This window comes from Phyllostomus hastatus, unplaced genomic scaffold, assembly GCF_019186645.2.
Source record: "Phyllostomus hastatus isolate PE091 unplaced genomic scaffold, TTU_PhHast_1.1 phas_contig_40, whole genome shotgun sequence".
In the NCBI taxonomy this organism is placed as follows: domain Eukaryota; kingdom Metazoa; phylum Chordata; class Mammalia; order Chiroptera; family Phyllostomidae; genus Phyllostomus; species Phyllostomus hastatus.
This window is the reverse complement of record NW_025333872.1, coordinates 73,405,735-73,420,109: the sequence shown is the minus strand read 5'-3', so window position 1 is coordinate 73,420,109 and position 14,375 is coordinate 73,405,735. Positions and strand designations below refer to the sequence as shown.

Below are 14,375 nucleotides of genomic sequence, written 5' to 3'. Positions count from 1 at the left end.
TTATATATTGTTATTTTTCTATAAGTCTAATGATTATTTAAAGATGGAATATATGAAAAGTTCTTTTCCAAATCTGAGGGTTGTTAAGAGAAGGAGTATTAAGAAAATTCCTACTGAATTTGTTTTGCTGAAAGACTTGTAATAGTCCTGTTACTAATTGTATTTCAGAATTATTAGTTACTCTTATCCCAAATAGTTATATTCTTCTTTTTATTTTCAGTTCTTTTAATCTCAACAGAAGTCACCTACTTCATCTGTGGATTGCTTTTTGCTCTTATTGTGGAAGAATGGGTGTGGGATTATGCTATTTCAGTAACTATTCTCCATGTTGCCATCACTTCAACAGGTAAGCAAAACAAAATAAAGTACACAAAACTTTGTTGTATGCAGATGGTACTCTGATGGCTAAATAACAAAAAATGATGGTGAAAGATTTTCACCCCCCTCGCCTTATTCATCTTCCCCACCAAATTCTTCTATCACTTTCTCAGCAAGGTATTGCTTAGCTACATCTTCCAATTCAAAGCTGTACTGAAATGTAGGTGCTTCCAATTCTAGTTCCACATTCAACTTATTAACTTGTAGAGAGTTTGCCTGTGTTAAGAATACTCTTCTACAAAATCCTCCCTAAGGCAGAAATTGACCGAAGACTGGGACCTGGAACCCGAGACCTGTGCTCAAAGGATTGCAAACTTTTCAACACCAGATAGTTATTTTAGAAAAGTTACTGTGTTCTTAGACTGAAGGGCTTTTATTTCTACCTGTAATCTTTGGAGTCAGAAGAAAATGGATTCAAATTCTCATCCTACTTTTTTATTAGGTGGTTACCCTTAGGCAAATAACAGTATTGCTTACATTATTAGTTGCCTCCTCTACTAAGTGGGGGATAATTAGTGAAGTTTCAGTGAGGATGATAAATTATGTGACAGTGTTTAGCATATAATAATTTCTGAGTAAATGATAGCTTTATCCATTTCTTCAAAATTGGTACTTCCATTGTAACTTTTTCTCCCTTGTCTAACCATTTTTTTAAAAAAAGCATGCTAATCAAAGTATGGGTGGTAATCAACCACAAGTTTTAATTCAAAGTTATTATTACTAACAACTTAAATCACTCATATTTTTAGTGCCCTGGTCTATTCAAGGTTTAATCAGTCTTCAACTTAAGAACACACAATTTTCAAATGAATTGCTACATTCCCGCATCACTGCTATTGGAAAATGCCAGAATCTCCATACCCTAGCATCAATTTCCTGAGACATAAAACTTGCAGTAACTTGGAGGACCATTGAACTCCCACCATCTTCGATCTCTAATTTAGTTGGGGGCTTAATATTTTGTGGATGGTAGCCACAGGATACTCACAAAAGGGCTTAGGGCATCAGGTGGTTCAGTCTTCAAGGTCGAGATAAGCAGTTGATTCTGGATCCAGAAAAGTCACAAGTTAACTGCCTAACACGTGGAACAGAGAAAATGCTTCACAAATATCTCTCAACAGAATGGAGTTCACAGTGACACGGCATGGAACTTCAGAAAGAGCCAGGCATTGAGGGTGCAGGATGGTTTTGGGACCGTCCTCGCTGACTGTCCCTTCAAATCAACGTGGTGAGCTGGCCTGAGACTTGATCATTATAACGTCATTTCTAGGAGAGAAGTTTAAACTATCTGACTTGACAAATGACCTTTTTAGACTATGACTTAAGGGCAAATTTAGGGATACCTGATTTCATGGATGGAAATAAAATTTCTCTGTTTTATGTGGATATGTTTTGCCCAAACAGAAGTATTTCTTTATGAGTAACAAAATAATGTATGTTTTGAAAATGAACACATTTTTTTCTATTGCAGTTATGTTGGAATTCCCTTTGGCATCACACTGGTGGGCTGCTTTAGGTATTTATATATATGTTACCTATATAGATTTTATATATACATATATAATATTTGTGTAATATAAATATATATTTATATATAAACTGGGGGCATACAAATTCTTTAGATGGGTCAGGTAATTGAACCAAAAGACTGATCATAGGCTTTATCATTCTAAAATTACAGCGACTAAAACACTGGATATATTTTTGTGACATATTCTTTTGGGTCTTTTTCCATATGAATGACATTACTGTCACTTCAGTAGTCCAAGAAGAAGAGAAACTACTTTCATATTTTTCTCTGCCCACAAATTGAACAACTGAATTCATCAATCATATACCTAGCAAGAACATTAGCCAAGTGAATGTGGACTTTTCTAAAGCTTTTTCTTTATGTGAAGCCAGGTATTGACCACAAAATACTTCTTAAGTTTTCTCTTTTCAGTAAATTTTACAATATTTTTTATTTAATCAGTGTCCTTCTTAGTGATGAAAAATGGAAATGCAGCACTTCGCCACATTCTTTTCCCTGAAGCCGAGTGTTTCTAGTACCAGCATTAGCAATACTCACGTTACTTACCAATCTCTTCACTAGAATTTAGTTCTCTACTTACCTTGCGTATCCATATGCCTTAGATGTACACTTTTCTGCAATATTATTTAGAGCATACAAGAAACATATGTAGAAAGTTTTATCATTTTTATCTAATAATATTTTATCTTGTATAAATTGTTCAAAGTGTAAATTTTTAGTAAATTGGAAAAAAGATACTGAAAGACATGCTGTAATTGCAAGTGGAAATTATCTTTTCTCTATGAAAAACAGGAACTTCTTTGGGTTTTACTGGCAATGCCACAAAATTTACTGAGCCCTAGAGAGTTAAGTCATGTAACAAACATCACTTTGACATCAAGGAGAGTCAACTTTAGCATAGTGGAACAGCCAATAGAATTGGGTAAAACAGTTTAGTGACTACTTTAGTCTCAATAATCAGGGCTGGATTACTCAGAGGACAGTCATCAAATGATGTCTGAGCTCATCTTTTTTTGTTTTCTCTTGATTTAAAAATTTAGATAAAAGAATAGTGGCTCAACCTCTTGAAAATCCTGTCTCTTGGTGTCGCATTGGGTGCGTGTCCATGTCTGAGGAGTTTAGATGGGCTTGTTAGGCCTCTGATTCACTAAGGGCTCATCCCTCAGAGAGCTTTGTCTTTCTTTGAAGTCATACTCTGACTGCCATTCAGAGAACAACAGGTATATGAAAGCTCTGTAAGGCGGGATTAATATTTTAAAACAAACTGGAGTTATTGGGCCAATGAAACCAGAGCCAAAGGCATTTTCATATAACTAAATCACTCAGGTAGGTGAAAAACTCTGGGTGTTTATTGTTCCTAAAACTTTGGCCCAAGTCAGAGATAATTGCCTATACTGAGAATCCGTGCTGCAGAATATAGTATATCAAAAACATCGTTTTCTTTAAAATTAAGTGTTTGTTATACATCATTAAAATCATTGTTAGCCTTCTTCCCAGGTTTTAGTAAGCTGGCATTAAGCTTAAAGGATAGGAAAAAGGCAGATAGTAACTTCTTATAGATGAGAAGACAGATAAGTGGGTAAAACCTGGCCATGGTTGTCAAAAGGCATTGAACTATGAATACCTGCATTCTTCATTATAGATTTTTTCAAATAAGCCCCCGTTATGAAGCGCCTCTTTTTGGGGGGGGGGAGTTCTAACCAAGTTTATTGAAACAAATTTCATTGTGTTAAAGTTGATTTGACTCAACATGCAGAGAAGTCAAAGGGTCAAGAAGTACAATTTACCTACTGAAATACAAATATTTGTTAGGGAACTGGTTGAGCTTTGAAGCTTCCAACTTCTCAGAATGATTCTGTTTTTTAGAAGTCCATATTTAACAGCAATTTATGACAACTGAGATTTTGTACTAGGAACATCTATAAAGATTGTGCAGTTTTACATAATGGCTTGCGATGCAGACAAGAAAAATAAGTTTAATAATATGAAAAGTAGGGCAAAATGTGAGGTGGAAAAGATTATCTAAAAATTGGGATTTTAGTTGGAAGCATTTGTGTCAGACAATAATTGTAAACTTTTATTGTAAAGATGTTAATAATAACTTAGTTGGCTGCCTGATTACAGAGTTTCCTACATATTTAGTGACAAAGCATCAAAAATATCCAGAAACAGGAAACCCTCATGTGCCCTTACTGTTGATGTTTTATCTGGTATGATGTAACTCAGCTAGAATGGAAGTGTTTGTTGAGATGTTAATAAAAAGCTTAAAAACAGGACAACTGAATTTGTTGGCACGTGAAATAATAGTGGCTACAGAGAAAAGCTGGCGACCTTGTGTTGCTGTTTATACTGCGCTCCGATCAGACTAGCAACTAGACAAGTGGAGTTTTTCTAACGTGCCTTAAAACAATTATAGTTTGATTCAAAGACCCACTTTTTTTTAGCTATTATGATAAGTTGTTTTTGTTTTGTCGTGTTTACTTTTATACAAAGGTGGTTTCTGCTCAAGTGTTTACTTCTTTCATGTTGTAACTATTTTTGGTTCTTTTAAACTGTGATAGCAATGGTGACTAATGGTTTTCATTTTATTCAACTTACACAAAACAAGCCAGCATCTGATCAAAGTAATACTTAAAGTCTTCCTTGAACTAATGAAAGGTGTTGATGATTTACTCCTGCAGTCTGCAGAATTAGGACTGCGGTCAGTACAGTTGTCATTACTTTTCTGTGGTAAAACTTCTACTGATATTTGCCTTTCTACATAAAACATGTTGCCTAAGGATGTCTGCTATTCATTTTCAAGAGTTGTCCAGTGGGAATGTTGTCTGTTTATGTGTGAATATGAAAGTGCTTATTTTGTTTGTTACTGTTGGTTTTTTGTTTGTTCATTTTGTTTTTTAGTTTTTTGTTCTTCTCAGTAGTCTTGTGTTAGCACTGGGTAACCTTTGTCTCCTAAGCCAATCAAATGTTAGAGACTGTAGGCGTCTTCCCTTTTTTTTAATTAACATGTCATTGTTCATCTGTTAAAACTTGATCAGTGTTTCAAGAATGACTACAGTGGGCATTGGAAACAGACTTATCATTATTGATTTGGGGTTTCCTAGAGATAAATATAGTTCACAGTTAATTGTTGAGCTCTAATACAACTGATGATGTAAAATTGAAAGTAGTTTATTGTTTTGTAACAATGTCAGTTGTTAAACCTTGACATTTCAATTAAAACATGAATTGTAGTTACAACAATGCAAATTCAGCAGTTGCATTTGTAGTTATTTTTGCAAATAAATTTATTTAATAAAAATCTGAAAACTATATTTAAAATACTTCCAAGTGAATAAGATGTTTTCCTTTTATAATTAGAGAGAAATGCCTTATAAAATACATTTAAATATCAACAACACAAAGGAAAGACAGGTCTGAAAAGCTACAAGAAGAATTGAGAATTGTGAATTCCTTGGCACATGCTTTGACTTGATTGCCTTTGAGTTTCTGAGGTTTAAGAGCTCCCTACTATTAACTTGACAGAACCATGCACCTATTCTTCCGTGAAGGAAGTTTTGAATTTCGACAATTTACCAGCACAAAATATATACCTACCCTCTCTTAGCTCAATCGATAAATGCTATGTCAGTTTTAGGAACATTATCTTAGTCACAACAATTGTTCTTATTCATCATCTCACCAATGAATTATTCATTATTGGTAGTTAACCCAAACTTTCCTTTCATTACTTGCAGGATCCGGCTTAATTTCAATGATATGTGGGGGCCAAGCTTTAGCATGCTGTTTGTTCAAAGACAACTTTATCTATCCAGAGCTGGATGGTTTTTAACAGAAAGGCTGAATTAATTTGCCTCAGATTTTCTATATTATTATGTACATTGTGTCAGAATTAAATTGTATTTTTTGTTCACACCTATATTCAAGGTTAAATTTATTCAGGAGACTTTCTAACTATGAAAAGAAAAAAGAGAAGTTAATGGAGAGCAGAAGAATCCAAGTCAAGAATTCATGAGCAAAATGTTGCAAACTCATAAACGCAGTGTTCCTTAGTGTGTTCCATAAAATGTTAGTTCTGAAGGATGTTAATGATGCCATGCAAAGAAAATAAAAGTTTCCTTAAGTATATTTGTGGAATCCTGGGCTTAACTAAAACAGACTTATTTATTTCAGGACTTCTTAAAATCCTTAACATACTACTGTAAACACAGCAGTGGTAAGCCTCATGCATGGTTTCTCAAATGTATTTGACCAGGAACATACCTTTAGGAGATGCTAATGCATCTCTGGAAAGTATAACACAGAAGAAGGCAGATTCAAAACTGCAGCAAATCCCTGTAACCAGAATTCGATTCTATTATTATCTCTAATAACTTCTTCTGTGTTTGAGTATTTCTTATGAAATTATTGCTTTTAAAAACAGTATCTATTTATTTCCTTAGATAATGATCTTCTAACGGTGCTTTGCAAAATTTATGTACATTTAGCCCTGGCTGGCGTAGCTCAGTGGACTGAGCATGGGCTGCGAACCAGTGTCGCAGGTTCGATTCCCAGTCAGGGTACATGCCTGGGTTGCAGGCCATGACCCCCAGCGACCACACATTGATGTTTCTCTCTCTCTCTCTTTCTCCCTCCCTTCCCTCTCTAAAAAATAAATAAATAAAATCTTAAAGAAGAAGAGATTTAAAAAACATATGTACATTTGAGTCACCAGAGGTTCTTGTTACAATGCTGATTTTGGTTTTGAAGGACTGGGTGGAGGCTGAAAGTCTGTATTTCTAGCAATTCCTGGGAAATGCCTGTGTTGCCGGTTCATGTTGCTGCTTTAAGTAAGCGAGGTCTAAGGGCTTGGGACCATACAGGTTTTCAGGTAGTGTAGCTCTATATTGCCAATCACATGTTTTTTATATCACTGTTTTCAATAAATGCTTGTTGAATCACATTACAAATGAAGAGCATTAAATTTGTATGTGTCTTAAATATTTACCACTTTTTATATAGTTTACATATCTCCTGATACAAAAGAAGTGCATACAATGTTTACAGCTAAAATATAAATAGCATACACTCCCCAACACACACACACACGCACACACATACACAGGCTCATTCCTACATTCCTGCACACAAACATTCTGGGAAACAATTAGAAACCAAACAAAACCATCTCTAGATTTTTTCCCTAGATGACTCTAGGGAAATAGATTTTACCCTAAAGTCTATTTCTTTCACAAAGATATGCATTTTACCATTAAGCTATGTCTTGCTAATTATACATACTGCAGGTAACATCCCCAAAACTACCTTGTGTGGATTGGTGACTGATGAGGTAATTTAAGTTTCTCATGGACATGTAAGTATGAAAATAACAAAGCTGTCTCCGTTGCTGATTCTCATATTTACTTACTAACACATGTTGTCTTCTGTCCGTTATTCTCATTCTTCCTGTTCAATTTCTCCAAAATGTTCAATCACAGATGTATCAAAAAATATAACTCATCTAAACCAGTCCAAGGAATGCAAATTTTAATTACTAATAAGGATTATTTTTGTCTCTAAAAGAAGGCAACATAAGGTAGCTCTGAAAGGGTCAGCATTATGATCTTTCATTCTCCAGTTAATACCCATTGACAACATTCAGAAAAAAGTGTCTCATTAGAAACACAACAAAACTGAATCCTGCTCTATGGAAAATGCAAATATTGAGCAAACCATGAATACACTAATGACAAAGTCTATCCCTATAGAAACTCACACATGGAAGGAATTTACAGAAACACTGAAACTGCCTAAATAAATTTGATAATTAAAAAAAGATTTGGTTGATTAAGTACTTTTTAATATAATGAGAATTAAGTTACACTAGTAAATTAGAATGCAATCTCTCTAGATTCAGAAGACCTTAATGTCTTGTCATATCGTAGTGTAGCTTAATTAGCATGTTTATTTTTAGGATTAGGAATCCATCTGCTCAGGTAATTACTATTGTGTTAATCCTCCTTATTGTTTCTCCTGATCACAAGAATAATCTGTGGTTTTCTTCTTTTATTCATTAAAATGATTATTATTATCTATTTGATGACACTGCTTGACAAAAATTAAAAATACAATTAGGTTGCATATTTTAGCTTAAAAATAATATGTATCACACATAGCAACTAAATATTCACTTTAGTTTTTATTGCCTAAAGCTATATATAAACTTCTCGAAGAGTCAAGACCATTTAATTTATTCTTCTAGTGCCTCACATGGAATCATAAATTGGTAGGACCCTATGTGGTATTTTGATACATATTTTTCATATTTTTTAAAAAGGTAACACTTCTATATTGTGCATAACTTTTTTATAAGTATGCTTTGTGAATCAATTCACATATTCCTTTAATGTTTATTTAAAATAATTATCTTCCCAGTGAATGAACAGTATCTTTACTGTTGCTGACAGTAGTCCCAAAATCTCTCTCTCTCTCTCTCTCTCTCTCTCTCTCTCTCCATATATATGTGGACTCCTATCATATTATTACAAAGTTTAGATTGCAGAATCTAAACTTTAGACTCTAATCTAAAATTTTACAGGTTCTGTTCAACCAATTTACCCTTGTGGTTGAATTGATTGGGTCAAAAGCTGTTTGGTACCACTCTAGAGGCACAGAGATTATCATATAGAAGTGACAAGATATAAATATATACTATGAGATAGAAAATTTTATGACAAACATCCTAAGAGAAAACATAGTCACTTTCTGAAGTTGTTCCATAAACTTTAGAAACCTGAATTGCTAGCTAAATAAATCTATACCAAAAGCATCCATAGATATGGCTGTGGTGAAAAAAAAAGTCAGAAAAGGGAGGAAATACAATTTGGTTCATATGGATAAAAGTAATTCTTCAAAATCAAAATGCAATTCTTCAAATGAATATTTCTACTACAGAAAAAAAGCCCCATAAAAGATGTAAGGATTTGGAAATATTTCACACTTTTAATATAGGAAAATAAAGTTACAAGTTTTCTAAGTGTTATGCATTATTTATGTTAGCTGTTTCTTTTAAATTTTTCCATATTCTACTTAAATGTTCCTGGTAGTTCAGTAACAAGAAGACCAAATCACCTTTTAAAAACAGAAGGAGAAGTGTCTATTCAGGTCCTTTGTGCATTGTTTAATTGGATGGTCTGGGTTTTTTTTTGGTGTTGAGTTTTGTACGTTTTTAATAAATTTTGGGTATTAACCCCTTATCGGATGTGTTGGTGAATATGTTCTCCCATTCTGTGGATTTTACCCTTTGTAGCAGCAAGGACGGACCTGGAGAACATTAAGTTAAGTGAAATAAGCCAGTCAGAGAGACAGATAAATACCATATGATCTCACTTATGTGTGGAATCTAATGAACAAATTGAACTAACAAGCAAAATAGAGACATTCTCATAGGTGGAAAGCAAGTTGACAGCTATGGTGGGGGGCAGTTAGCGGGTGGAGGGATCAAGCAAAAAGGCAAAGACTCATGTTCATGTACATGGACAAAAGTGTGGTGGTTGCAAGGTGAAGGAGAGTATAAGGGGGATAAATGTTAGTGTGCAAAATACAATAAAAAATTTTTAAAAACCAGAAGGAATTATCACCTATTTTTCCTCTTGGTGAAGAATATTTACCCTCTACCCTAGGCCCAGTACTCCAAATAGGAAAGCCATTTGCAATAATTATAATAATAATGGATTCATCTAGTTTAAGGAGTAGTAGAGATCTTCAAATGATCTTTCTTTAATTGCAAAAGATAAAATATTATTACATTAGGGAAAACTGGCAGATACCACCTTAGACAAATGAACCAGGTTAACATTGCTAGTAATGGGGCTAACCAACAACATGTACCTTCTTGAACAAATATGAATTGAGAACCCAGCATCACTTCTGTGGCACTACTGCCAAAACTGAATAATTTGACTCTAACCTTAAAAGTACATCAGACAAGGCCAACATTAGGGGCATTTTACAAAATAATTGGGCTATACTTTTCAAAAATGCCAATATCATAGGATTTAAAGAAACACTCAGAAATGTTTCCAGATTAAAGAAAATTTAAGCCCCGGCTGGTGTGGCTCAGTAGTTGAGTGCAGGCCTGCGAATCAAAGGGTCACCATTTTGAGTCCCAGTCTAGGGCACATGCCTGGGTTCTAGGGCACATAGGTCCCCAGTAGGGGGTGAGCGAGAGGCAACCACACAGTGATGTTTCTCTCCCTCTCAGTCTCCTTTCCTTCTGCTCTCTAAAAAATAAATAAATAAAATCTTTTAAAAAAGAAAATTTAAAAGACACAATCTGGGCTTTTCTTTTGCTTTAACAGAAACATTAGGACAATTGACAGAATCTCAATACTGTATATTAATAATTGCATTGTTTCTATGTTGATTTCTTGATTTTGATCATTGTACTGTGGTTTGTTTTAAAAAAATCCTTGGTTTTTGAAAATATCATCTAAAGTATTTAGGGGAAAGAGAGCATGGCACCTGCAACTTAAGTGGTTCAGAGAAAAACTGTTACGTGTGGTGTGTGTGTACACAAGCACATGCCTTTATACAGAGACTGAGAAAAGGGGAAAACAACTGTGGAAACTGAAAACTTTTTGGAAATCTGGATGAAGGGTACATGGGAATGCTTTGTAGTATTCTTGCGACTTTTCTCTAAGTTTGATAAGTCAAAATAGAGAAAAATTAATGGAAGAGAGAAGAGATGAAGAATCAGAATTTTAAGAGATTGTCCAAAGTCATATAAAAGAGGCAGAAAGCTCTCTGGGACTGAAAGTCATGTTCTTTTCACCATCCTTCTTCCTCTTTCCCTCTGTGATGACATTTCATTCTGTAACCGTAGAAATATGGAAGAGGGAATGAACTGGGCTAGCAGCTGGGTTGCTAATTCTTAGAAAACCTGCTTGAACACTTTGTGAATCACACTGGCATTCTCAGGCAGCCAGCACAGGGGGCAGGAGCATGGCCAGAGCTACAGACACTGTGTTGGCAGTGTGCCTTGACCTCTAGAAGCTTGTCTAGCTGTCCAAGACACAATGTCTAATCAGGAACCATTGGGACTGGCATTCATTTCTCTAAGGAGTTTGGCTAGGTGTGAGTGCCTCTTCTGGTCAGGAGCAATATCCATTCATGATCATAATAGCAGCAGGGCCTTGACTGAAGTGGGGTTCTAGCCAGTGGTTTGGGGTAGAGTGACATGGTTCAGCTTTACATAGAGAGAGGCAAAGGCTGACAGGATGGCAGGCAGATTCAAGTTCAGGTTGGACTCCAATACTCTTTGGGAAGTAGAGTACAAACCAGGAACCCCAGACTGAGGAAGGTGCCTCCTCTGTGCTTCCTGTGTGATTTTCCATCGTTGTACTTGACACCTTTGAAATTGCCACTGAATTTTTAATATACTAGTTGGCCAAAATATTCATTTGTGTTTTTTTTCCTATAAGATGGCTCTACTAGTGCTTAGTTGTCTTTAACTTCATTCAAAACAATTTTGTCAGATTGTATTGTGACAGCTGTCATATCAGTGGGCATATAAAAAAACTTATCAAAATGGGTGAATTTTTGTGTAGCCATTTTAATATTGAAGATGGAAGAAAATAAGCAACATTTTTGGCATATTGTGCTTTATTATTTCAAGACAGGTAAAAATGCAACTGAAAAACACAAAAAAGATTTGTGCAGTGGATGGAGAAGGTGCTGTGACTGATCAAATGTGTAAAAAGTGCTTTGAGAAGTTTCATGCTGGAGATTTCTCACTGGACGATGCTACACCATTGATAGAACAGTTGACATTGACAGCAGTCAAACTGAGGTGTTAACTGAGAACAATCAACCCTGTGGAAGATAGCCAACATAATCAAAATATCCAAATCAATAAAGTTATTGGTGAAAGTGAAAAATGTATATTTTAGTTTATGGAAAAAAACTATGGGGACTTTTTGGCCAACCCAATATATGCTTGTCTTGTCTACTAGATTCAAGGCAACTTAAAGGCAAGCCTGTGCTTTTCATTGAACAAATAGGCATTAAGGCTGGTGTTGTCCCAGGCATTGTTTTAGGTACTGGAAACACATCAGGGAACTGTTCTCAGACAAAATCTGTATCCTTATGGAGCTCACTTTCATCACCGTCATCATATTCAGCACACAGTATCTGGAACATAGTAGGTGATCAGTAATAAATGAGAGGATGCCCAGTTGCAATGAACACTTGTGGTGACTAGGAAGAAAAGCTACAGTGTCATGGGCATTTAGAGACCCAAGGTGCTCAACTGACATGCTGGAAACTGAGCACAGGTCAGAAGACTAATTCCAGCCCCACTCTGGAGATGGCAGAGTTCCCAGGTCTGATATACTTGGGACAGCCTCCGGATCTGGAGGTTCAGTCTGCAGAATGCAATGTTTACCCCCATCGGCTGGGAAGTGCTCTAAGAATTCTAGGAAACTACTCAGTGCATGATAGGCTTGCTGTAGTTTCCAGAGTTGAATGTCAAGGACAGGAGGGGATACTAGAAAGCATGTACTCTCTCTTCTTGATCTTTAGAAATGCTGTTTCTTCCACTGGAATACTTTTCAATACACCAAGCCTCTTATCTTTACCCAACACCTGCCTTTGCAGCTACTCAGGCTCATCCTTTGCCTGGTAACTCTGCTTGGTCTCAGCTTGCATGTCCCTCCCTTCAGGAAAATCTCTGTTATGCCTTCCTTAGATCACACCACTGATAGAACCCCTTCTGTGCATCCACATAGCTCCCTAGTCTTTTTCCACCAAAGCATTTGCCATATGACACTGGAATTGGCTACACTCCTTATTACTCTACAACCTGTGAGGGTGGGAATAAGTCTGTCTTGTTTACAGAGGTGTCTTGGAGTCTAGCACAGTAGTTACCCTAAAATAGCTGTCAAGAAATAGTTACTAATTGAAAAATCATATTTCAAAAAATTATCTGACTTACAAATACATTCTCAAATCACAAAGGAAAGCTTATTTTATTCTCTAAAGGAGTAGTTTACAGTCTGCCTCTTGGAACACTGGGGGTTCCACGGAGATGCTTAGGGACTATGACAACGAGGACAGAGGAGGTGGAGTGGCCAGGTCAACTTTTTACTGCTTTGTGTAGTAAAGGAATACTTTTGCTGTTTTCTAAAGCTACACTCTCATATATTCCAAAACAGGGCATGTGTGCACATAGCTGAATCCTATTTGGGGCTACATGAATAGTGTATTACTTTCCTACTTCTGCTGTAACAAATTACCATAAACTTAGTGGGTTAAAACAACACAAATTTTTTTTCTTGTTTCTGGAGGTCAGAAGTCTCAGACAAGTCTCCCAGGCTCAAATCAAAGATGAGGCTGGGGACATCTCTGGGGACCATTGTCCAGCTTCCCAAAATGGGGCTCCCTCCAAAGGTATGCGGACACATGCATTTTCTTGACTGCACATTGTCAGAAAGATGGAAGTCCATATTTTCAAGAATTATCCAAAAGGGCCATGGACTCTTCTAAAACATAAATCACTATCCTAGTTAACTTAATAGAAAATCTATTTCAATTTATTTACATACATGGTTTCAGGACCCTATCCAAATGCACAAAATACCACTAAAATATGTTAGTGTAAACAAATTAGAGAGGGTAATTTGGCAAACTATATCAAAGTCGAAAACACACATATACTTTAATTCACAAATTCTACTGCTAGGACTTTTTCTTACAGACATAATTGCAAAGACCAAAACTACAAAAGGAGATCAGTTAGTTATATGACTTATAGCATTTATGCAAGAGAACATGACACAGTTATTATAAAGAATGAGGGTAATGTATAGGTGTGTAGAAAGAAAGACATTCAAGATAAATTCTTATGTGACAAAAATTCAAGACAGAGTACAAAGTCTAATACCTACTTTTACTTTCAGAATGCATATATGCTGGTTCCCAAACTAATTTTTGGTCAGGATACATAATGAACTATTAATAGAGAGGGATGGCAGAGGCTGGAAAAGAAGACTATTTTATGCTTTTCTACCATCTGTATTTTCTATGGTGGGTATGTAGTACCTTATTTTATAAAAGGTCAGAGGAAGTTAATAATAATAAATTATAATTATAGTAAGAGTAGAATCAGTAATGTTCACATGCCTCACACAATTCTAAGCACTTTACACAGATGCTTCTAATTCTCACATCTCTATGAGATAGGAACATTATTATACCCTCTTTTTATTGAATGTATTGGGGTGATGCTGGTTAACAAAGTTATATAGATTTCAGGTACACAATTCTATAATACATTGTCTGTATAATGGTACTGTGTGTTCACCACCCTAAGGCAAGTCTCCTTCCATCACCATTTATCCCCCTCGACTCTCTTCCACCCTCTTGGTGATGAGGAAATTCAGGTTCACGAAGGTTAAGCCAGTTGTTCAATGTCACACAACTGGTAAAG

At 35.6% G+C, this 14,375-nt stretch overlaps 1 protein-coding gene across 4 annotated transcripts in view; it reads left to right on the top strand.

Annotated features, from left to right (window-relative positions):
• Positions 1–14,375, top strand: part of TMEM244 (transmembrane protein 244) — a 57,744-nt gene that overhangs the window by 26,435 nt on the left and 16,934 nt on the right. Inside the window, exons 5-7 of one of the 4 annotated variants that reach the window (XM_045843787.1) lie at positions 221–346; positions 1,850–1,894; positions 7,195–8,243. In XM_045843787.1, coding sequence (XP_045699743.1) covers positions 221–346; positions 1,850–1,894; positions 7,195–7,247 — 224 coding nt within the window. In that variant the 3' untranslated portion in view covers positions 7,248–8,243. Of the gene's footprint in view, positions 1–220; positions 347–1,127; positions 1,489–1,849; positions 1,895–5,646; positions 7,068–7,194; positions 8,244–14,375 lie in introns of those variants that run through there. The other 3 variants (XM_045843784.1, XM_045843786.1, XM_045843785.1) reach the window with 3 other exon arrangements.